Source organism: Aethalodelphis obliquidens, unplaced genomic scaffold, assembly GCF_003676395.1.
Source record: "Aethalodelphis obliquidens isolate GAN/ISIS:26980383/991018 unplaced genomic scaffold, ASM367639v1 scaffold28, whole genome shotgun sequence".
NCBI classification, from domain to species: Eukaryota; Metazoa; Chordata; class Mammalia; order Artiodactyla; family Delphinidae; genus Aethalodelphis; species Aethalodelphis obliquidens.
Genome location: NW_020837972.1, coordinates 16,774,966 through 16,800,419, shown reverse-complemented (window position 1 = coordinate 16,800,419; position 25,454 = coordinate 16,774,966). Strand labels below are relative to the sequence as shown.

General features: G+C 44.9%; 1 protein-coding gene across 6 annotated transcripts in view; it reads right to left on the bottom strand.

Moving 5' to 3' along the window:
- Positions 1–25,454, bottom strand: part of CFAP251 (cilia and flagella associated protein 251) — a 71,934-nt gene that overhangs the window by 32,473 nt on the left and 14,007 nt on the right. For 5 of the 6 annotated variants that reach the window (XR_003436751.1, XR_003436752.1, XM_027124881.1 and 2 more), the window contains 10 exons: positions 22,234–22,345; positions 21,833–21,913; positions 13,406–13,483; positions 12,068–12,118; positions 8,914–9,128; positions 5,930–6,124; positions 4,955–5,205; positions 4,468–4,619; positions 3,230–3,403; positions 2,033–2,217 (listed from right to left, as the gene is read on the bottom strand). Coding sequence is in view for 4 of the 6 variants with exons in the window: in XM_027124881.1 (XP_026980682.1) it covers positions 2,033–2,217; positions 3,230–3,403; positions 4,468–4,619; positions 4,955–5,205; positions 5,930–6,124; positions 8,914–9,128; positions 12,068–12,118; positions 13,406–13,483; positions 21,833–21,913; positions 22,234–22,345 (1,494 nt within the window). In the remaining 2 variants the exon portion in view is untranslated. The remainder of the gene's footprint in view (positions 1–2,032; positions 2,218–3,229; positions 3,404–4,467; positions 4,620–4,954; positions 5,206–5,929; positions 6,125–8,913; positions 9,129–12,067; positions 12,119–13,405; positions 13,484–21,832; positions 21,914–22,233; positions 22,346–25,454) is intronic. The other variant, XM_027124882.1, reaches the window with a different exon arrangement.

The window sequence follows — 25,454 nt, the reverse complement described above, 5'->3', positions numbered from 1 at the left end:
ACCGAAAAAAAAAAAAAAAAAAAAGGAAAGAAATTTGCTTTATGCTAATTTCCCCTTGATCTTCAGTGGCAGAAGCTCCTCACCGCTTGGCTCTGTGGCTGTTACTAACTGTTAGCAGCAACTCCAAGCCTGGGCCACTCCATCCCGCATCCCCCAGACACCTGCTCAGCCAACGCAGAGGTTCTCAGAACTGGGCACATCTGTGGGATATTCTTTGTCCAAAAAGTTTGTGTCCGTTAAAGATGATGTACAAAGACTCTGAAATCTTCCTAAAACTCCTTTTTACATATTTCTTTCAAATGTCTCCTTCCCAGTGTTTTAATAGTTAAAAAAAAAAGTTGTGCTGGATTTCTCTCCGTCCCTGCCACATGAAACGGCATTTTTCAGTCATTTTTCCTTGGGCCCTTCTAAGAAGGGTTATTGGGGGGAAAAAAAAAAAAAGATCCTGGCCTTTTGAGGACCTATCTTATCTGAGATACATTTCCAAAAAAAGGTCCTCCTCAAGCATGGGGCCAGCTGCTGGTGGTGTTTTTCGACTTCCGCCTCCTCGGTGGGGTCACTAAAGCATTCTCACCTCCAGTTTCTCCTGACTCTGCTCTTCCCAGCCATATCCACGAGGCAGCCAAACCACAGGCAGAAAGAGGCTGCCTGCCAGGGCTGACTAGCTAGGATTCCAAAGCCAGGGCTGCAGCAGGGCCCAGTGATGCCCAGCAGACGACAAAGTCACAGCTTGGTTCAAGGGTCAAGTCCTGCCCTGACCAGCAGCTTGACCTGAGGCAAGTTTTATCACCTCTCTGATCCCCAGTGACACAATCCTTTGCAGGGTTATTGCAGATGAAACGGAATGACAAATGCAGGGCCCCGACACAGGGATCGTGCACCATAATCAGTGCTGATCACGAGAGGCAAAGCCTGGACCCACAGGCCTAGCAGCACAAGAGGCCAGCCATAGATACAGACCTACTTCGGGATGGAGGAACCACTGCTCTAGGATGCTAAGCTTTGGATGCCCTGGGCTTGGTCCTTTGACCACTTCTCCATCTACCGTTCCCCTCTGGAATCTTCTCTCATCTCATGGCTTTAAACCACCAGGTGTGCTGACCTCAAACATGGGTCTCCAGCCCAGCTTCTAACATGAACTCCACTTCCCCAATAAAATGCAAATTTCATGGTGACAGAAACATTGTTTTGTTTTCATCTCCATCTTCAGCACCTAGAACAGCACCTGGCTCAGGTAGGGGCCCAGTAAATAGTTGCTGAGAGAACAAAGAATGCTATTAGTTGAACTTAAAACTCCTTTAAGAACGAAGAATAAGAAAAATTAAACAACCGGTAGTATTCAGGTGAAACTATCTGTCGTTTTTTAACATCTTTATTGAAGTATAATTGCTTTACAATGGTGTGTTAGTTTCTGCTTTATAACAAAGTGAATCAGCTATACGCATACATACTGTCCCCATATCTCCTTCCTGTTGTGTCTCCCTCCCTCCCTCCCTACCCCACCCCTCTAGGTGTTCGCAAAACACCAAGCTGATCTCCCTGTGCTATGCGGCTGCTTCCCACTAGCTATCTGTTTTACATTTGGTAGTGTATATATGTCCACGCCACTTTCTCACTTTGTCCCAGCTCACCCTTCCCGCCCCCCATGTCCTCAAGTCCATTCTGAAACTATCTGTTTTTATCCACGAGGGAAGAACAGAAGATTTTATCACACATCAGCAACTTCTCCGGAGCCTCGGGGTCCAGTGCCTTCCCTGAGCCTCAGGCACTGAGCGCTGGGTACCTTATCCCTGTGCAGTGCTGGGCTCAGAAACAAGGGCTCTGGGTTTGAATCCTGACTCTGGCACTTCCTAACCATGTGACCTTTGGTGAGAACTTCCCCCCTTATCTGTGCCTCAGTTTCCTCCTCTGCAAAGGGAGGAGGGTTGTGATGGTAGCCAAGCTGCTTGCAGGTCCTTAAGGTGGGACTTGAAATAAGCCAGGCGCTGAGAAACTGATTTACGTGCCATTAGCGGGAAGCTCCCGTGCTTACCTGCACATTTTTGTGGTTGAATTGAAAAGCTTCACTTTGTAGCCACTGTTGCAAATGAGCAGGAAGAGCTCCTTGGTAAGTGGCGGGTACCAGACCATACAGGTGGGGTAGCTGCCCTGGTCGGTTCGCTGAATGTCCAGGACTTCCAGGTGGTCTTTGTAGCTCTTGAGTAGATTATACTCGATCTACAGAGAAGCCCAGATGAATACGCATGAGGACTGAGGTGAACGAAGTCAGTCAACAGTCCTTTTCTGCGGAGAGACAGCATCAGGCCTTCTAGGAAAAGACTTGCCCAAACTTCTAATAAGCTACCAATACGGAGTATCCATTACGAGCAAGATGATGCCATTTAATACTCACGACTCCCCAGCAAAGCAGTACTGTTGTGCCCATTTTGCAGATGAGAAAACAGATGTTCAGAGAGGTTCAGTGGTTTCCCCAAGGTCACACAGCTAAGAAGTGGGAGGATGAGAATTCAAATCTAGGTCCAACTAACTCCAAAACCTGAACTCTTACAGTTATGTTGTACTGCTTCACTTATCATTATCTTGGGAACTTTTTGAGGGTAGGAACAAATTCATATATAAATCTCAGCACTTGACAGTCATAAACTAGCAGTCTGCTGAATTTCACACATATGTAGGCTTTGGTGGCCAGACCAGCATGGATGGACAGAAGGAAGGATGGATAGAATAAAGGAAGTAACAGGGGGAGGGAAGGAAGGAAGTTAAGATGGATGCACAGATAGATCGATTGATTTTGAATCTTTTGGCTCGATCATGTAATATTGCATTTGCCACTGTCTCTACCTTTCCCTCTGATATTCTCTGAGTTGTCACATTGAGGTAAAAGCCTGGCCCTGTCCCCTAGACACACAGAAAGTGTAAGTGTTGGCTTCGAAACATACACTGAGAGGCGAGGGTGGCTGAGATGTCGGTGCTGTGGGGAGTACCCCCACCCCGCCGTCAACGTGCCACTTCCCAGGAGCCTCCTTACTCAGGACACAGGTCCCTGTGTGGTGTCAGAGCTGTGTGAAGGCCAAGTGCCAACTCAGAAAGGTTTTCGCTACTTTGTCATACATGCATTTTCTCAAACAAACACAAGTACTGTGGGTCTGGTTCTGTGCCAGAAGCCAGGGAGGTAACGAGAATGAGACATGTTCCTGGTGACCAGGCAAAGGAAAATGAAACAGCTCACCAAGAGTCTGTCTCTCCCGAGGCTCAGCAGTCTCGGCTCATTGCTGTCCAGATGAACCCCGAACAGGACACTGCGAATGCTCTTGCGATGAGAACGAAGTCTTGCCAAATACTCCCAGACCCTTCGTCCATTTTTGACTCTCACCACGTAAACGGCCACGGTGAAACTTACATCCTGAGTATGAGCAAAAGAGCAGAAGTTGCTCCTTTTTAGATTTTGTTAACTTAAGAATCATCACTATGTTTTTCATACTAACTTTGCTTTTAGAAATTTTATGCAAAAGGAAAACCTTTGTCTATTGGAGCAAGGAGTAAAATAATGCCCGTTTTGCAGATGAGAAAATCAAGGTTCAAAGTAGGTAGGTGCGGGCAGGGAGAGACGGTATTTGTCTGACACTATTGTCTTACTCTCCTTGCTGGTCCCCACCTCATTCTCTGTTGGAAACTGAAACCCTGACTCTTTCTGCCTCTGTCCTCCCTTCTCTTTATCCGGCTACACAAAATTTTAAAAGGTACGATTAAAAAATATATACATGATGGCTGAGAGTGACAGGGGTCGGGGAGAGGGCGGGAGCAGCCTGAAGGGACCTGGGGCGCCTGAGTCAGTGTGCTGCTGGGAAGCGTGTAAGGGACAGAGGTTCAAGTGAAGCCGGCTGCTTCCCCGCACCCCACCCCATCCCCCAAGAGAACTGGCATGAAGGGAGAGGTTGGGGGGTCCCAGAAAAATCTTTACTGAGATTAAGAGCCCTATTCACAGAGGGAAGGACCAGAATCCGAAATGCTCGGTGGAAGACTCCGCTTAAATGAGAATGTCATCTCGTCAAAAATCAAAGGGAAAGATAAAACCCTGGATGCAGAGAAAGGGTTCCGAAAAACTAACAAACCAAAATGAGCTGTCAGAGTAGCAGAATCCAAGTCTGGAAGTTCTGAGGCCCTGGTCTTGTTTTCAGGCAGAAGTCCCCCCACTTCCCCCACCCCTTTCTCCTTTTATAACAGCTTTATTGAGATATAATTCACCTCCCACACAATTCACCCACTGGAAGTGTACAGTTCAATGGGCTTTAGTATATTCAGAGCTGTGCATCCATCATCACAGTTTTAGAACACTTTCATCACCTCCAAAAGAAACCTGTACCCTCTAGCAGCTACTCCCCATCCCCCCTAACTCCCAGCCCCTCCCCCTTGTGGCTTTAAATAAGGTTGCTGAGCCCCTGGACGGCACTCAGTGAAAATACTCACAGCGGTCGCCATATACTGGGAGTCATGGGAGAAGCTGACGTGAGTCACACTGGTTCTGGAATATTTGAAAGGCTCTGGGGTTTCACTTTCTAAGGACATTGCATCAAGAATGTAAACGGTCCCTTCTGTGAAGCCAGCTCCGAGGAGAGCTCCTGAAATCACAAGCCAGAGAACAATGATCGAAAAGGACTTCATTCACTCAAGAAACATCGACTCCACGCCAGACCTTGTTCTACGTGCCAAGGAGACAGCAACGAACACAACAGACAAGGTCCTGAGAAGGAGAAGTAAACTGGAAAGCATGGCATCGTGGGATGAGACCAGGCGGTACGGAGCTCTGCAGCGTCCAGGGGGAGAAGGCGTCCCATCTGGCCTGGTGTGGGGAGAGGGTCAAGGTAACCTTCCTGGAGCTGTGACAGCCAAGGGATTAGCCATTTGGATCTGTTTTCAGTTTAAAACCTAAGACAGGCTGACAAAATGAAAATACCTTCGGGGTTGTAGGTCAGACTCTGGACTCCAAGCCCCTTCTCAAAGATCCTGCTGAACAGGTATTTTTTCTGTTCATAATCCCACACTTTGATCATCCCACAGAAACTCCCGATGGCAATGAGGGGTTGGTACGGGTGGCAGGAGATGGCACAAATGGCATCCTTGGGCTCTACAAATAACTTCTCAAGTTTGGTCCCATCTGCTGTTAAGTGGTACACTGACGCATCCGACGTTCCAATGATAAAATTCCTGTTTGCCAAGGAGAGACCCAACAGCATCAGTGTTTGCAGGGAATGGGGCACGCCAGCTATTCTGCTGCTAATTGCACATGAAACGCCTCTGTCGTCTGTAATTTAGTGACATTATTAACCCAACATCTCCAAAAATATACCACCAATACCCAACAGCCTCCATTTGCAAGTGAAAAAGCCCACATTTCTACATGTAAATTGAGTCATTAAGTATGCAGATGGACAGTCAGTTGTACAATTAGCTAATCTGCACATGCAAATATTCATTTGTGTATGCAAATATGGAGTTTGGTGCACACATACAGATGTGCCTGCAAATACCACAAGGGTAATTAAGCAGACTCACAGATAATTCTGTCTTGAAATCTTATGGCTATTAACTATCAAATCCCTTTAACTGTAGTGCTAGGACAAACTCAGCTTCGAGAAAGGAGACCAACCTACAGCGAAGGACTCCAGAGGCAACAGAGATTAGAGCCCTTTCCAGCTTCCCACCACTAGACACTCTTAACAGGAGAATGATGTTTCACTTAAAAAATCGATTAAATAGTGATTGTGACCAGCCAAGGAGATCCGTCTGCAAGGCAGGTAAAGGACTGACTAGGGAGGCCAGTACCCTCGAGTTCACATCCCAGGAATAGGAAGAAGATCCCACTGTACACAAACTAAAAGTAGACATCACTTTTTGACCATGCAAATGTTGAGATTCATTAACAACTCACCTTACAATAAAAAGGTCACCTTTTAAAGTGTAGTCTGGAGGATAGTTTGTATTTTCAGTCGGAGGAGTTGCCGGGGTCTTTGAGAAGGACAGGCTCCTTATGGAGCTCAGTTTGAAGTGGCTGTACCAGTTCACAATGGACAGGGTGTGATCGTAGAACTTGATGTTACCCCGAATGTCACCTGTGACAACATAGCTGAAATGGAGAATAACGTCGGTTTGTTAAATAATGGTAATGAGTACCATCTATTGAACACCTAATTATATGTCAGCCCCTGGACTCCGGGCATTGTAAAAACTTTCACTTAATACTGCCCTGGGCTTCCCTGGTGGTGCAGTGGTTAAGAATCCACCTGCCAACGCAGGGGACACGGGTTCAAGCCCTCTTCTGGGAAGATCCCACATGCTGCTGAGAAACTAAGCCCATGTGCCACAACTACTGAACCTGCGCTCTAGAGAGGCCGCAAGCCACAACTACTGAAGCCCGCGTGCCTGGAGCCTGTGCTCCACAACAAGAGAAGCCGCTGCAGTGAGAGGTCCGCGCACCACAATGAAGAGTAGCCCCCACTCGCCGCAGCTAGAGAAAGCCTGCACGCAGCAGCGAAGACCCAACACAGCCAAAAATAAAAACAAATAAATAAATTTATTTAAAAAAAAATATTGCCCTATGTGGCTGATTTTACTGTCATCCCAGTTCACATCTAGGAAACTTAAGCCTCAAGGCCTCAGATTGCCAGATTTAGCAAATAAAAATGCAGGATACCCAGTTAAATTTGAATTTCAGATGAACAATGAGTAAATTTTTAGAATAAGTATGTCCCATATATTGCATGGTCCCAAATGCAGTTGCCCCATGCAACATTTGGGATGTACATAAACCTGGCAACCCTATCAGGGCCACGTGGCTAGGCTATGCAGGGATCCAGGTGTATCTTATGCAAAGTCCATGCTCTCTGCTCTCCTCTTCCCTGCCCGGCAAGATCAGCCCCATGCAATGGCAGTGGGCAGTGATTTACATCCTCTGCCGTAAGACTACAGATGACAACAGAGTCCATCAACCATTCCTCTGAAATCACGCAGGCTGGCAACGAGATACAGGAGGACACTGCTGTGAGAGCAATCGATTGTAAAACCCTGTCCAGTCACCACAGCCAAAGGCAGTGCTGCGTGACAAAACAGCTTTTATTTCCAGTCCTCAGAGCCATCCCAAATGAGCTTGTTTTTTTTTAAAGCCTCTGACATAATTCTAATCATGGGGGGCGGGGGGGAGGTGTGGGATGAATTTTCTCTTATATACGCAAAGTGATTAAATGAGGTTTCTGATTAATAAGCAAGGCAGGTGGGCCGAGTAATTGGCGAGAATGTCATTCACAGCCCTCTGCTGGACAGAAATGGCAAAACAAGCCAAGTGTTTTCTGAGACCTTTTCCAGCAAGGGCTCTGGGGTCCTGGCTGGGTTTTATTTAACATGGAGAAAAGGAAACCCAGGCCTGGTCTTCCCTGGGTCCTAACCCCCAACAATTAAAAGTTGATTGCATCATCAACTGCAATTCTACTACTGTCTTTTCTCATCAAGTGAGTGAAGATGACGATTTGCATTTGTCTTTGTAAAGCCATGCCAGGACCTCACTGTTCCTCTGTATTAAAAGAAAGGGACAAGAAAGCAATGGGCTTCTGGGAAGCAGATGGCACAGTGACTCCAACCATGGGGCAGGGTTCTTGTCACGAGGCAATCATCTCCAGCACACTGATAATGGCTGTTTTACCTAGAGCTCCCCTGTACCAGATGACATGCTAAGAGTTTTACAAGGCTTGGGAATTCCCTGGCGGTCCAGTGGTTAGGACTCAGAGCTTTCACTGCCGGGGCCAGGGTTCAATCCCTGGTCAGGGAACTAAGATTCCGCAAGCCATCCTCACAAAGTCACTCTGGAGGGACAGTATTGTTATGCCTACTTTACAGATGGAAGACTGGAGGCTCAGCACATTTAAGTCCCTTGTCCAAGGTCACTTGGCAAGGAAGGGATGCATCTGGCAATGTGAACCCCTTTACGTCTGAGGCTAAGGCATAAGGCTTAGATCATCTATGTGCTCCCGCAGCCTCTCAAAATCAAAGACTTAGGGAACTTTATAAAGTTATGTTGTGGTTCATCTTTTCATGAGGGGTAAATGTTATTCTGTAATCAGAAAAAAATATATAGCTATTTATGTCCTTTTCTTAAATTTAAAGTATGGGCAAAATAAGTATAATTAGGGCAGAAGAAAAAAAATTAGTTACTTTTTGTTTCACCAACACAAAAGGATTGTTAAAAGTAATACATGCCTGGGACTTCCCTGGTGGTGCAGCGGTTAAGAAGCCACCTGCCAGTACAGGGGACACGGGTTCGAGCCCTGGTCCGGGAAGATCCCACATGCCGCAGAGCAACTAAGCCCGTGCACCACAACTACTGAGCCTGCGCTCTACAGCTCACGAGCCACAACTACTGAAGCCCGCGTGCCACGACTACTGAAGGCCGTGTGCTCTAGAGCCCATGCTCTGTAACAAGAGAAGCCACCACAATGAGAAGCCTGTGCACCGCAATGAAGAGTAGCCCCCGCTCACTGCAACTAGAGAAAGCCTGCGCGCAGCAGCAAAGACCCAACGCAGCCAAAAATAAAATAAATAAAATATTAAATTACTATAAAAAAAAAGTAATACATGCCCATGATTCTTTTTTTTAAAAAAGCAAACCAATCAGTACAAAGTACATGCCCATGATTCTTTTTTTTAAAAAAGCAAACCAATCAGTATGAGACTATAAAAAGAAGTAAATCCACCCCCACCCTTGATCCTAGCTCTCAGTTCTTTTCCTCAGAGGCAGCCAGCGTTTCCAGTTAATTGGCTCTCCCCAGAAACAATCTATGCATATACAACATACGTGTATACCTCCAAAAGGGTTTTAAAATAATTTTATAATCATCTATAGCTACTTTTTAATTAATTAAGTACCTGTCAACTGTAGTTAGCACAGTGATACCCTCCTTCTGCAAATGAACCAGTTTACAAGGTGTGATGTGGGGAAAGCCCAAAGAGGTGGAGGCAGATGGCGGTGGGCGGTAAATGTCCCAGACAACCAGCTTCCCGTCCATTGTCGCCGACAGTATTTGGGTTAAATTCAAATGAAAGACTGACTGGCTAAATTTTCCCACGAGCTTGTTGAATGTCTGCATTTCAAGAGACAGGTTATGAGTTACCTTTGGTAGTAAATATAAAACAAAACATTTATCAACACGACGTTTTACAATGTTTTACCTAAATACAGTAGGAAAAAAATAAAGTAAAAAAGAAAAAAATCATTTAAAAAAACCCTCCCCCATGGATTGCCATGATCAGGCAGTTCTGAACCTCTGAAGGTTTGCTAAGAGCAAGTGAAGGGTTATATACTGGCTTAAACTGTTTGCTTAAAGCAAATGAAGGAGTGATTAATCATCGTTTATACCTGTTCAACTTCTCTTACTGAGGTTTCAGAGACTGATAAAGAAACTAATGTTTGTCGTGGACAAAGCATGCTCCAGCTATAAAACATTATAAAACAATTCTCTCAGTTTATTTTTGATCATAAATTATTTTCCCATCAGTGGAAATTTAAGTGCTGTACATAGAAATGCCCCAAGACTTCTTATTAAATGTGTGCTACGTAGGATAAGGCACTAGGCCATCTTTCTTAGAGAGTGTCTTAGAGATGAAGCATAGAAAGAACCCAGAGCACTGAGTGAACCCTCAGTGAATGTTTACTGAATGAATACATGAAGGAAACTCGGCGATCTGTCATATGATACAGTAAGTCTGCTGCCTGACTCTCTACTTAGGCAGAGAAGATCCTAAGGTGGACCTCTTTGACTTGAACACAAGAGGGTCAGTAGAAGCACAACTGGTCAAGCAAGGACATCATATTCTTTCTAAGAACAGCCCTGTTTCAACACGAGGCATTTTTATCATTTCAAACTGCAGCCGATCCTCATTCTTTGTGGATTCGGTATTTGTGAATTTACTTACTTTCTGATATTTATTTGTAGCCCCCAAGTCAATCCTCGTGGCACTTTCACAATCATTTGCAGATGTGTGCATGTGCCAAGTGGTGAAAAACGTGACATTCCCAGCTGAGGTCAAACAAGGCAACTCTGTGCCTTCTTGTTTCAGCTCTCAAACGAGAGACAAGTGTCCTTTTCCTAGCCTGTTTAATGTGATGTTCTAAATTTTTTTGGTGCTTTTTTTTTTTGTGTGTGTGGTACACGGGCCTCTCACTGTTGCGGCCTCTCCCGCTGCAGAGCACAGGCTCAGGATGTGCAGGCTCAGCAGCGGCCATGGTTCACGTGCCCAGCCGGCATGTGGGATCTTCCCGGACCGGGGCACGAACCCGTGTCCCCTGTATCGGCAGGCGGACTACCAACTACTGCGCCACCAGGGAAGCCCTTTTTGGTGCTTTTTGTTGGTGATTTTGGTATTTAAATTGGCTCCTGACTATGGTACTGAAATGCTGTCTAGTGCTCCTAAGCCCAAGAAGGCTGTGACGTGCCTTACAGAGAATACACCTGTGTTAGATAAGCCTCATTCAGACAGGAGTTCTATCTAGTGAGTCCAACATTAAGGAACCAACATTATATATTAAATATGGTGTCTTTAAACAGAAACATACATAAAACAAGGTCATGTATCTGTCAGTCGGTGAAAGTACTGTGACCCTAGGCTGGCAGGAGCCTATTCCTGTATCTCTCCTAGGAGCAATGATTCAGCATCCGCTAATTCAGGTCTACAGAGACCTTACAGAACATAACTGCTGCAAATAATGAGAACTGACTGTATTTTTTTTTTGATACTTTGATGTATGAAAAGCAAAGTTTGCAGACAGGATAATCTTGCCTTGTGTCCATCGTCTTTTGGCATGCCCTCTTGAAAAATAAAGTTTTATTGGTCAAACCAAAGGTGAAGAAGGGAAGCAGAAAAATCATTGTCAGCTGCACAGTGAGAGCAGGTTATGTGAGTATCAAAAGCAGAAACTGCTGCAGGAGACAGGACTGGAGGTCCACCTCAGGTGCAATCACTCAAGGAAAGCAGGAACGATAAAACGTTCCCCCCAACACCTGGCTCACCACCTTTCTACTGGCTCTGAAACATCTAAATACCCAACATCACCTTTTAAAAATGGTCCTATCGGGCTTCCCTGGTGGCGCAGTGGTTGACAGTCCGCCTGCCGATGCAGGGGACACGGGTTCATGCCCCGGTCCGGGAGGATCCCACATGCCGCAGAGCTGCTGGGCCCGTGAGCCATGGCCGCTGGGCCTGCGTGTCCAGAGCCTGTGCTCTGCAACGGGGGAGGCCCCCACGGTGAGAGGCCCATGTACCGCAAAAAAAAAAAAAAAAAGGTCCTATCTATCTATCTATCCATCCATTGACTTATTTTTGGCCCTGCGTCTTTCAGGATCTTAGTTCCCCCACCAGGGTTGGAACCCATGCTGCCTGCATTGGGAGCACCGAGTCTTAACCACTGGACCGCCAGGGAAGTGCACCCAGTATCATTTTTATTGCTCTGAAAACTGAGCAGCTTAAAGGGATCCACTCATGTTCAACTGCTTTACTTATTTCACCCCAAATTAACTTTCATCTTTTGTCATGTGCACACATACATTATAAAAATCATCACTTTCTTGGGTATTTTCTCATGGTAGTAAACTTTCTTTGCCATTTATTTATTTATCTATTTTTAAAATATTTATTTGGCTGTGCTGGTTTTTAGTTGCGGCCCGAGGGATCTTTGCTGCCACGTGTAGGATCTTCAACTGCGGCATGCAAACTCAGTTGCAGCATGCAGGATCTAGTTCCCTGACCAGGGATCGAACCCAGGTCCCCTGAATTGGGAGTGCAGAGTCTTAGCCACTGGACCACCAGGGAAGTCCCTGCCATTTATTTTTATCCATATTATTTTGAACAATCCGTCCATTATTTTTAACTGGCCATTCAGTATGGTAAAGGACCTAAGTAAAAATTTCAAATTATTTTGCAATATAAAGATACATACAAAGAGAAGCCCAAAATGACTAAGCTGACACACACATATTTATTCTCCACAGTCAGACGTAAAAAAAAGCACAACAGGCATACTCACTTTTTCTGTTAAAAGTGGGGCACTGTGAACAAGTATATCTCCCTCTTCATACTGATAAGCACAGAAAAAAAAATCACTACTAAAAAAAGACTTGGTTTCCAAAAGAAGAGCTACATAACAGCAAAAATCAAAACAAATGCATCTGAACAGCGTCAGAGCTTTGCAATTTCTACAGGTAGGATAACCTGCTGTCTCTAGGGACATCTAGAAACATTCTGAAAAAAAAGTAAATACATAAAAAACGCCACAAATGATTGTGATTAAGTGGTAGTTAATGCAAATCTGAATTCTACATTTATAAGGCTTTGAAGCTATAATTAATACCTGAAGGAATGAATATCACTGAAAATCAGCAATTCAAAGCGTTTTTGTTTAGCATTTTTTTTATTGAGGAAAATTCACTTAATATAAAATTAACCATTAACCCTTTTAAAGTGTAAAATTTAGTGCCATTTAGTACATTAACAATACTGTGCAACCATCATTCCCTCTAGTTCCAGGACACTTTCGTCAGCCCAAAGGAGGGCCTCTATCCATTAAGCAGTCACCTCCCATACCCCCCAGCCCCTGACAACCACCATTCTGATTTCTGTCTCTATGAATTTACCTATTCTGGACAGTTCATATCAATGGAATTATAGAGTATGTGGCTTTTTGTGTCTGGCTTCTTTCGTTCAGCATAATGTTCTAAAGGTTCATCCACGGTGTGGCAGGCGTCTGTACTTCATTGCTTTTAATGGCTCAATAATATTCCATATATGGATAGACCACATTTGGTTTATCCATTCATTAGTTGATGGGCATTTGATTTGTTTCTACCTTTTGATTATTGTGAATAATGCTGCTGCTATGAACATTTGTGCATAAGTATTTGTTTGAACACCTGTTTTCAATTCTTTGGGGTATATACCTAGAAACTGGTGGGTCATATGGTAATTTTATGTTTAACTTTTGATATTTTTTTAATCTCATGATTTTTCCCTGTGTCAGTATACATATGACCAATCTGTTTGTTAATTCCTTTTTGAAAGGGAATAAAGTCCAAGATCTTGAAAAACCCTTGATCTTGAATATATTTTAGACCTTAAATATATTCACATAAATATTTGCCACATTACTTTAAAAACTTAAATGAAATTTAAATTATCTGCTTCTGATTTAATATGCTAATTTCCAATGGGACTAAAATAAATGCTATAATTAAATCAAAACATTTTAATATATGTTTATTGCTTTCTAAGTAGATACTATATTGTTACATTACCAAAAGGTCTGTACTTAAAGAATAAACACATACTTGTTTATACATTTAAAACAAATGAAAATATTTCTACTTACCCACATATAATATATTGCTTGTGTTTTACTATTGCTCACCAATTCTTTATTATTTGTTGGATTAAAAGTAAGGTAGCTCTGAAATATAAAGTATGAAAATATGTTACATTATAATACATTTTCTGTTTCTCTCTGGTTAAGCTGAATGTTAAAGTTAAATTATTTTATTTTATTTTTTTTGCAGTACGAGGGCCTCTCACTGTTGTGGCCTCTCCTGTTGCGGAGCACAGGCTCCAGACACGCAGGCTCAGTGGCCATGGCTCACGGGCCCAGCCACTCCGCGGCACGTGGGATCTTCCCAGACCGGGGCACGAACCCATGTCCCCTGCATCGACAGGGGGACTCTCAACCACTGCGCCATCAGGGAAGCCCTAAATAATATCTTTAATTAATAACTGAGTAGGAATATAAAACAGAAAAGACATGGGGGATTTCCCTGGTGGTCCAGTGGTTAAGACTCCACACTTCCACTGCAGGGAGCACAGGTTCAGTCCCTGGTCAGGGAACTAAAAGATCCCACATGCCTCGTGGCATGGTCAAAATAACAAAAACAAACAAACAAAACAAAAAAACAAGAAAAAAAAAAAGACATGGCATTTTGTAAGCAATAGGAATATAATTTAAATACTGAGTGTTAAAATTAATGGTCTCAAACGTGTTTCCTTTCTTATTTAGTCTTATTTATTATAATTCATCATCTATAAATTGGAGCAAGCAAAAGTAAACTAGTATATTCACCAATAACCTTTATTCTGTGTCCTTTTGGACAAAGACTGCTGTGTATTCATTTCTAAATTTAACAGGGCCACAAGGGAACTTGGAATGAATGCAAAATATTGGAAGGGGGTTCTGATTCCTGCCAAGATGGTGTGTAGCATGGGTTGCCTGGCTCCCTCCCCAAAAATCAACCCTGCAGACACTATAGAAGTGAAGGAAACCTGAAATGCAGAAACTAAGTAACAAGTGAGAAATCCCTGGGGAGACAAGGCATAAGTCTTGAAATGATATATGCATGGGAGGCGGGCAGCTGCAGCCTGACATGGAGGGCTGCAGGAGACAGATGAGAGATGGGTTGGAGAAATGCTTCGTTTGTTTTTTAAAGATTTTTTTGGATGTGGACCATTTTTAAAGTCTTTATTGAATTTCTTACAATATTAATTCTGTTTTACATTCTGGTTTGTTGGCACTGAGGCATGTGGGATCTTAGCTCCCCAACCAGGTACCAAACCCGCCCTCCCTGCATTGGAAGGTGAAGTCTTAACCACTGGACTGCCAGGTAAGTCCCAAGAAATATTTTTTTTTCTTTGATTTTTTTTTCCATCTTTATTGGAGTATAATTGCTTTACAATGTTCTGTTAGTTTCTGCTGTATAACAAAGTGAATCAACGATATGCATACATATATCCCCATATCCCCTCCCTCTTGCGTCTCCCTCCCACCCTCCCTATCCCACCCCTCTAGGTGGTCACAAAGCACCAAGCTGATCTCCCTGTGCGATGCAGCTACTTCCCACTAGCTATCTATTTTACATTTGGTAGTGTATATATGTCCATGCCACTCTCTCACTTCGTCCCAGCTTACCCTTCCCACTCCCCGTGTCCTCAAGTCCATTCTCTACATCTGCGTCTTTATTCCTGTCCTGCCCCTAGGTTCTTCAGAACCATTTTTTTTAATCCATATATATATGTTAGCATATGGTATTTGCTTTCTGAGAAATGCTTTTTAAGTTCCATTCCTGCCTCTCCCACCCCATGTCCTATTCCTTGCCTGTTGACTGCTGCCTCATTTCAGGAATGTAAACTACCAATGCCAATGTCAGATGATCAATTTCAGGACAACACAAAGGCCTGGGTGGGGTGAAGAACTGGTGAAAGCAAGTGCATGGATCAGGCCTCACAAAGGCTGAAAATCAGCCTCAAATCACCTCAATCTCTGATTAGACCGAGGCGACCACTTTGCCAAAGGCCTCTAAGAAGCGAAAGTAAGTCTTCCTTGGAGTAAGTTATTATCAACCTGAGCCTCAAATTATTCCTATGCTTTTTAAAGCACAACATCTAGCATTCAATGAAAAACAACCAGGCATAGGCAAGAGACATGTCCAAATGACTGAAAAACAAGGGAGAAAAGTAATCTACAGAAAGAGACCCCCAGGAGATCCAGGTTTTTTATGGCTGAGTAGTATTCCATTATATATATGTACCACATCTTCTTTATCCATTCATCTGTTGATGGACACTTAGGTTGCTTCCATATCTTGGTAATTGTAAATAATGCTGCTACGAACACTGGGGTGTATGTATCTTTTTGAATTAGTGTTTTTGTTTTTTTTCAGATATATATCCAGGAGTGGAATTGCTAGGTCATATGGAAGTTCTATTTTTAGTTTTTTGGGAAACCTCCATATTGTTTTCCACAGTGGCTGCACCAAGTTACATTCCCACCAACAGTGCACGAGGGTTCCCTTTTCTCCACATTCTCTCCAATATTTGTTATATTGTGGTCATTCTGATAGGTGTGAGGTGATATCTCACTGGGGTTTTAATTTGCCTTTCCCTGATGATCAGCAATAAGATAACTCTATTTTTTTAAAAAAATCAAGTGGAACTTCTAGATCTGAAAAAAAAATGGTTTAAAAAACACAAAATGGAAATTGAGTTATTTTTAGTGAGGTGGATGGACATAGAGTCTGTCATACAGAGTGAAGTAAGTTAGAAAGAAAAAAACAAATACCGTATGCTAACGCACATATATGGAATCTAGAAAAATGGTACTGATGGACCTAGTGGCAGGGCAGGAGTAAAGATGTAGATGTACACAATGGACTTGACAACACAGAGGGGGAAGGGGAAGCTGGGACGTAGTGAGAGAGTAGCATCGGCATATATACACTACCAAATGTAAAATAGATAGCTAGTGGGAAGCTGCTGCACAGCACAGGGAGATCAGCTCAGTGCTTTGCGACGACCTAGAGGGGTGGGATAGGGAGGGTGGGAGGGAGGCTCAACAGGGAGGGGATGGGGGATACTAACACAACATTGTAAAGCAATTATACTCCAATAAAGATGTATTAAAAAAAGTGAATAAAGCATAGGGTGGGAGAAAAATAAATAAAAATAAAGAATAAAAAACAAAGAACCTCCCTGGTAGCACAGTGGTTAAGAATCCGCCTGCCAATGCAGGGGACACGGGTTCAAGTCCTGGTCTGGGAAGATCCCACATGCCGTGAAGCAACTAAGCCCGTGCACCACAACTACTGAGACTGTGCTCTAGAGCCCATGAGCCACAGCTACTGAGCCCGCATGCCACAACTACTGAAGCCCGCGCGCCTAGAGCCCATGCTCTGCAACAAGAGAAGCCACTGCGATGAGAAGCCCATGCACCACAATGCAGAGTAGCCCCCGCTCGCCACAACTAGAGAAAGCCCATGCGCAGCAACGAAGACCCAATGCAGCCAAAAATAAAATAAAAATAAAAAATAAATAAATTTGTTTAAAAAGAAAAGAATCCGCCTGCTAGTGCAGGTTCGAGCCCTGGTCCAGGAAGATCACACATGCCGTGGAGCAACTAAGCGTGTGCGCCACAACTACTGAGCCTGCACTCTAGAGCCCACAAGACACAACTACTGAGCCCACGTGCCACAACTACTGAAGCCTGTGCGCCTAGAGCCTGTACTCCACAACAAGAGAAGCCACCACGATGAGAAGCCCGCGCACCACAACAAAGACTAGCACCCACTCGCTGCAACTAGAGAAAGCCCGCACGCAGCAACGAAGACCCACGGCAGCCCAAAAATAATAATAAAAATAAATAAATAGGGCTTCCCTGGTGGCGCAGCGGTTAAGGATCGCCTGCCAATGCAGGGGACACAGGTTCGAGCCTTGGTCCGGGAAGACCCCACATGCCGCAGAGCAACTAAGCCCGTGCGCCACAACTACTGAGACTTCACTCTAGAGTCCGTGAGCCACAACTACTGAAGCCCGCGTACCTAGAGCCCGTGCTCCACAACAAGAGAAGCCACCGCAATGAGAAGGCCGTGCACTGCAACGAAGAGTGGCCCCCGCTCTCCTCAACTAGAGAAAGCCCATGCACAGCAACAGAGACCTAACGCAGCCAAAAATAAAAATAAATAAAAATTTAAAAAATAAACAATACATCTTTAAAAAAAAATTATGTTGGGTGAAAGAAGCCAGAGCCCTCCACAAAGAGTCTATTTCATAAAATTCATTAAAATATGCAAAGTAACATTAATAAACAGGAGAGTTGATGTTGGGAGATGGATAGAGGGAAGAGATCATACCTTGAAGGCCATAGTGAGGAGTCTGGGTTTTATTCTAAGGACAAGGGAAGGCATTGAAGGATTCTGAGTCAGGGAGTGATATGATATAATCCGTTTTGCTTATTTAAAAAATATTACTCTGGGGCTTCCCTGGTGGCGCAGTGGTTGAGAGTCCGCCTGCTGATGCAGGGGACACGGGTTCGTGCCCCGGTCCGGGAAGATCCCACATGCCGCGGAGCGGCTGGGCCCGTGAGCCATGACCGCTGAGCCTGAGCGTCCGGAGCCTGTGCTCCGCAACGGGAGAGGCCACAACAGTGAGAGGCCCGCGTACCGCAAAAAAAAAAAAAAAAAAATCACTCTGACTGCTGTGGGGAGATTGGCAAGGGTGCAGCAGGGTGCAGTAGAGATTAGCTGGGAGGATGCAGAGGTCATGCAGGCAGAGGTGACTGTGGTCTGGACTAGATGGTGGCAGTGCAGACAGCGAGGAGAGGAAGGAGTCCAGCATCGACCTTGGAAATAAATGGTACTTACAGCCATTGGGATGAGATACCCAAGAAGCAAGCATGGCAAGAAGAGGAAGAGGCAGAAGAAGAACTCCCAGAACCAAACCCTGAGGAACGCCAAGATTTAGAAGGTGTAAAATGAAAGAAGAAGCCACAAAGGAACCTGAGAAAGAACGGCCGGGGAGACAGCAGGAGAAGCGTCTTGTGACCCCACTGGGAAGGGTGTGATGAGGGTTCAACAATGTCCGTTTGATTTGGGAACCCCAGTGACCGTGATAAGCATAGTTCTGATAGAGCTGTGGGTGGGTGGAGGACAGATGAAAAGAACAGAAATGTCCATCAACAGAGGATGGATAAATAAGTTGTGTGACACTCAAAGAACAAAAAACTGTACAGCAGTGAAAGTGAATAGGAATTACAGCTCAAGAATCGACATCAGTGAATCTCAGAAACAATGCTGAGCAGATGAAGCAATTAGTCTGATTCCAAACATAGAAAGGTCAAGAACAGGTAAAATGAAAGAAGACAGTATTGAAGGATACATACATCACTGGGGAAAAGTATAAAGAAAAGCACAGGCAGGTATAACACAAAATTTGGGATAATGGTTAACTCGGGCGCAAAGCTTGGGATGAGATCGGGGAGGGGAACACAGGGGTTTCTAGGGTTTCGGTAACATTCTATTTCATGATCCAGTGGTGAGCACACAGGTACATTTTATTTCTTCCTTAAAATGTACACATTTTGCATGTATGCCTTATTTAGCAATAAAGTGTAAAGAAGTCAACTATTTCTTGCAAAAAAAAAAAAAAAGTAAATGAGACGAGGAAGTAGAGAAAGCAAGTGTGGACAGCGCTTCTGAGAAGTTTCCCTGGGAAGAGGGGCAGAGGGCGTAGCTGGAAGGAGACGTGGGGTCGGAGGAGTTCTCTCAGGACCGGTGGTCCTGAAGCGTGTTTATTCTCAGTAGAGGGAGAGTTGACAACTGCAGGAGAAGGGCCCTGAGGCAGCCAGCGGTGTGGGGGGGATCTAGTGCGCTGGCCCTTCGCCGCAGTCAGAGGGGAAAAGAGAAGATGGCGGGGTTGAAGGTGTGTTGCAGGCTGGGGAGGGAGAACAGGCCCGTGTTTGTATCTGATGGCTTCCATTTTCTCAATGAAACACGGGGTTGAGGGCGGTCACCCGCTGAGCATGGGAAGCAGGGAGTGGGGAGGTGGGATGAGCAGGTGTGAAACTGTCGTCTCTGGAAATGAAAAGTGTCACAGCCGACCAGAGCGGCCAAGCCAGGCCCAGAGCCATCTTGAAATTCGTGACTGAATTGCAAGTAGGATGAATCCGCTGGATTGGGTGCTTCTCCCCAGCTACATTCAGCCCACGGGGGTCCAGGTCCAGAGGAGGCTGAGGGTGGGGCTCACCCAGAGCTGGGGGGGCTTGTGTGGTGCTGTCCAGCAGCACTTCCCGTTGGGGTGGAGGTGTTCTAACACCTGTGCTGCCAACAATGTAGCCACCAGCCGCATGTGGATAATGAGTGGCTGAAATGTGGCTAGTGAAGCCGAGGAAATGAATTTGTACTTTAACTTCAATCAATTTCCATTTTTGTTTGTTTGGGTCACGCCACACGGCTTGTGGGGATCTGAGTTCCCCAACCAGGGATTGAACCTGAGCTCCCTGCAGTGTAAATGCGGAGTCCCAACCACTGGACCGCCAGGGAATTCCCGAAATTTCAACAGCCATGTGTATTTAGCAAAGTTGCAATATAGAAATCAGTTGAAGTTCTATACACTAACAATGAACATTCTGAGAAGAAAATTAAGAAAACAATTCCACTTAATAATAGCATCAAAAAAAATACTTAGGAATAAATTTAGCCAAGGAGGTGAAAGATTTGTACGCTGAAAACTACAAAATGCTGCTGCTGCTGAAAGAAATTAAAGAAGACGTAAATAAACAGAAAGACAGGGGCTTCCCTGGTGGCGCAGTTGTCAAGAATCCACCTGCTGGGAGATCAGCTGGGTGCTTTGTGACCGCCTGGAGGTGTGGGATAGGGAGGGTGGGAGGGAGGGAGACGCAAGAGGGAAGAGATATGGGAACATATGTATATGTATAACTGATTCACTTTGATATAAAGCAGAAACTAACACCATTGTAAAGCAATTATACTCCAATAAAGATGTAAAAAAAAAAACAAAGAATACGCCTGCCAATGCAGGGGACACAGATTCAAGCCCTGGTCCGGGAAGACCCCACATGCCACGGAGCAACTAAGCCCGTGCGCCACACCTACTGAAGCCCGTGTGCCTGGAGCCTGTGCTCCGCAACAAGAGAAGCCACCACAATGAGAAGCCCGCGCACCGCAACAAAGAGTCGCCCCCGCTTGCCACAACTAGAGAAAGCCCGCATGCAGCAACAAAGACCCAACACAGCCATAAATAAATAAATAAGTAAAATAAATCTATTAAAAAAGAAACAAATAAAATAAACAGAAAGACATCCATGCTCCTGGACTGGAAGACAATCCTGTTAAGATGACACGACTACCCAAAGCAATCTATAGATTCAATGCAATCTCTATCAAAATCCCCAATGCATTTTTGGTAGCAATAGAAAAACCCATCCTAAATACCCAGGTATGGCTGGTAGCTTTGAGAAGTAAGGAAATTGTGGGGGGCACTTCCCTGGCGGTTCAGTGGTTAGGACTCCGCGCTTTCACTGTCAAGGGTGCAGGTTTGATCCCTGGTCGGGGAACTAAGGTTCCACAAGCCATGTGGTGTGGCCAAAAAAAAAAAAAAAAAACAAGGAAGGAAATTTTTTTGAGGGAGCAGAAGGAATGTTGGCAGAGGGAGAGCAGGAGAGACATAAAGCTGATAATGATGTGTGCCTTGCTGAGTCCAGTCACCCAGACCCCCTGCTTGGGTTCTGGTTCACACAAGCCATGTACATCCTTACCACAGTGTCTGGTACACAGTAGGTACTCAATAAATGCAGGTGAATGACGGCTGCGAGCATGAATGAGACGATGCAGAGCAGCACAGTCAATGCTCTGGGTGCCCTCGGCAAGTCACCTCACACAAATCAAGAATAATAACTCCCCTATAATAAGAGCAGTTCAGAACATGCTTCTAGAATAAGAAAGGCTGCTAGCTGGGTGACTTTAGACCAGTTATTTGATAGTTAATCGTAGTAATATGAATCCCACAGTAACATCTTCTCAGCATGTTTGCATGGGTTACATGAGATATTGTATGCAAAGAACTTAGCACAATCTGGCACATAAGAGGTGATCAAAAAAATTAGCAGAGCTTCCCTGGTGCAGTGGTTGGGAGTCCGCCTGCCGATGCAGGGGATGCGGGTTCGTGCCCCAGTCCGGGAAGATCCCACATGCCGCAGAGCGGCTGCGCCCGTGAGCCATGGCCGCTGAGCCTGCGCATCTGGAGCCTGTGCTCCGCAGCGGGAGAGGCCACAACAGTGAGAGGCCCGCGTACCGAAAAAAAAAAAAAAATTAGCTATTATCATCAAAAATAAAATGAGATCATGGACAGGAGTTTTTTAAAAGCTCTTGGGCACCATAACACAGCTCCAGTAAAACAAAAAGTAGTTTTGAACGGGCTTCAGCGTACCTTTAGGTGGATCTTTACAGGCTCGAAATGAACTCACCTGAAAACCATACTCTTTGGGAAGGTTAAGAGTGCAGGCCGGTGTTTCCACCGCTAAAGTCCACCTCCAGATGCAAACTTTCTGTAAGTGATGGCAGACAGAGGAGAGTGAGAAGATTCCTGAAGGGTACTGGAGGAACCTACACCTCTTGTGGAAAGCCAGTGACCTCCGCTAACTAAGCAAAGCACAGTGAGCTAAGCCGCAGGCAGGGAGCCCCTGACCGGTCACCCGCCCTCCACCCAGAGAACCACAGACGCCACATGGCCTGAGCAGGAGCCCCTGACCGGTCACCCCCCTCCACCCAGAGAACCACAGACGCCACACAGCCTGAGCACAGCTGCTTGCGGGGACACTTGTGACGGGCGGGCCAGCCGCTGAAGCTGCCGTGACAAGCCCTGTACCTGGATCTCAGCGTCTGAGATGGTCGCCAGGTACTTGGCATCGTGGGTGATGGCCATGGCCCTGATGCCGCCACCTTCTGGGCAGCTGTCAAATATCGTGTGCACAGGAATGCTGCAAGACAGGACGGGGGACACCCAGGTCAGGAACAGAACAGCTACGGAGAAACAAACGTGGTCCACCCACATGATGGAAAGTTGCTCGGCCATAAAAAAGGAGTGAAGCACTGACACAGGCGACAACACGGATGAACCTTGAAACCATGGTGCTGAGTGAAAGAAGCCAGACACCAAAGGCTACAGATTGTATGAGTCCATTTATATCAAACCTCCAAGATAGGCAAATCCATAGAGGCGGAAAGCAGGTGCGTGTTTTCCAGAGGGTAGGGGAGCGGGATGTGAAGGCTGATGGTTTCAGGGTTTCCTTCTGCGGTGAAGAAAATGTTCTGCAACCAGATAAGAGGCGGTGGTTGCACCACACTGTGCATATACTAAATGCCACTGGGTTGTTCACTTTAAAATGGTTACTTTTATGTTATGTGAATTTTACCTCAAATTTAAAACAAAAACTAACTCAGGGCAGCACGTAAACATGCTATTTGTTCTCTCCTGGAGCTCTAGTCTCTCCTTCATTATCGAGTGCTGATTCTGTGCCAGGCGTGAAGGATGAGAACATGAAACAAGACGTCTAGGACACCATCCTAGCTCTCAGGAAAGCCGAAGTCCTCCTCCAGAAGGGGGAGTGTAAACAAGCACAGGCTTTCTCGACAGCACCTTCCCTGCATCTGTCAAAATCCTCAATGCACAGACCCTAAGACTCGCCAATTCCACTTCTACAACTTTTTTTTCCCTAGAGAAATAATAGCAAAAGTAAACAGAGATAAATGCCAGTTCATGTTTATTGTGGCACTGCTTTAATAGCAAAAATCTGGAAACAACATAAATATCCATTAATACGGGATTTGTTTAAAAAATATCATGGTAAACCATACAATGAAAAAGCATGCCACCTTCAAAATGAATGAGGTGGATTTGGGAAAGTGACCAAAGTTTTGTGGAAAAAAGCAAATAGCAAAACAGTAGACGTAGCATCATCCTGAGAGAGAGAGAGAGAGAGAGACTGTGTGTGTGTGTGTGTGTGTGTGTGTGTGTGTGTGTGTGTGTAGAAAAAAGTCTGGAGGAATGAACTCCAAACTACATGGTGACTCTGGATATAGGTTTGGGTGAAGGGGGACTTACTTTTTTTTTTCTTACACGTCTGTATTGTGTCACTGGCAAGACTTTAGAACTGTAAGATGCAGACAAAGCCTTAACACACGCAGAATTTAATTAGATGATATCTGAATACCTGAGAGAGCCAAAGAAATGCAAGAAACAGCTGAAGCAATGATGGAAGTAAGCTGTGATGTGGTGGGGGTCCCTGACTCCCACTGGAAGAGTGGGTGGTAGGAAGACTTAATCCCGGAACGCGGGCTATGCAGACCCCCCGTTGGTTTTTCATTATGGAGACCTTGTTACAGCAAATATACACAGGCCTCAGCATGTCACACAGGCCTCAGTATGTCACATCGGTGTCCCAATTGGCTGGAACCAAGTCTGTGCCCTAGCTGAGGACCTGTCTGGTTCTCTGTCACTTGAGATATTTTATCCCACTGAGACGTGGCCCCAAAAATTGCCTTGGGAAGGGAGTCCTAAAGTTGTTGGGAATGACATAATGACGTTCTTCGTGGGAAGGTGTATCTCATCCCCAGGGATATTTAGAATTAAATGCAGAGAAGATAAGTCAGTTGGACCTGTACTCTTAACATATTTGTGATAAGAGAATTTGTTCCTTTTTTTAAGAATGGGTCATGTTTAAGAGAATTTAACATATTAGAGTCTCTAACAGATTAATTTGTGATTCTAATTGAAAGTCTGTAGTTGATTTAGACTTGTGATTTTAAATTCAAATTGTATTAGGTTTATAAACAATACTTGAACACTTAAGAGAACTTAGGACTTGCCATATTTATGTCTAATTTATTAGATTTACAAGAATTACTTAAGTACTGGTGAAGGATTTATTTGTTAATCAGACTACTAAAGAACTTAAAGATGAAACTGAATATATCAATTTCTAAATGCAGTTTAAAATGTTTAAAAGGAGTTAATAAAATTTGTGAGACCAAACATTAATCAAAGCCCCCTTATAGGCAATTGCAAAAATAGGCTAGATTTACGGAGTAAGATTTAAGTTGAACTAATATCTCAAGGAAGAAGTACCGTTTATCACTTTAATAAGGTGAATATTAATTCTAAAAACAGAGAATCCTTTCTGGGTTCCCAGAGTCATCATTTGCAATATCATAAAACTCATATCGACATATCATTTTAATTGTTAACCACAGATACACTTCACTTTGTAATTTTAAAAAATGACTGCCAGAGTCACCTCCGGTCTAGTGGGGGAGACAGCTCTATAAACAAGAAAAAAGCAAAGGATAAACACTGTTTGAATGGAGGCCAGCTCTGCCTGGGGCAGGGGAGCTGTCAGCAAAGGCTTGAGAGAAGAGAGGCACCAGAGGGGCCCATCCTTTCTGCCTCAGGACTTCCTGATGCAGGAGATGACTTTCCCTCGTGTGTGTCAGGTGGATGTGCCATTTCTTGCAGCTGAAAAGCATGTAATCGCTAGAGATGACCGCTAGGCAAGCAGAAGGGAATTTGATTTCGTGGGGGAAGTGTTCGCATGGCTAGGATGTGAGCGTGTACTCCCTGTAACAAGGGCTGAGCTGACAACGGGCAGCAGGGGAGCCCGTTAGGATTTTGCGCATGGGAAAAGATCACGCTCAAAATGTTGTAGAGAAAAACCATATGATGATATATGATGATGGCCATACATGTGTATTTTTTTTTTGGCCTCGAGGCAGGCAGGATCTTAGTTCCCTGACCAGGGATCGAACCCGTGGCCCCTGCAGTGGAAGCACGGAGTCTTAACTACTGGACCACCAGGGAAGTCCCCTTACACATGTGCATTTAAAACAACATCAGGGGGCTTCCCTGGTGGCGCAGTGGTTGGGAGTCCACCTGCCAATGCAGGGGATGCGGGTTCGTGCCCCGGTCCGTGAGGATCCCACGTGCCGCGGAGCGGCTGGGCCCATGAGCCATGGCCGCTGAGCCTGCGCGTCCGGAGCCTGTGCTCCGCAGCGGGAGAGGCCACAACAGTGAGAGGCCCGCGTACCGCAAAA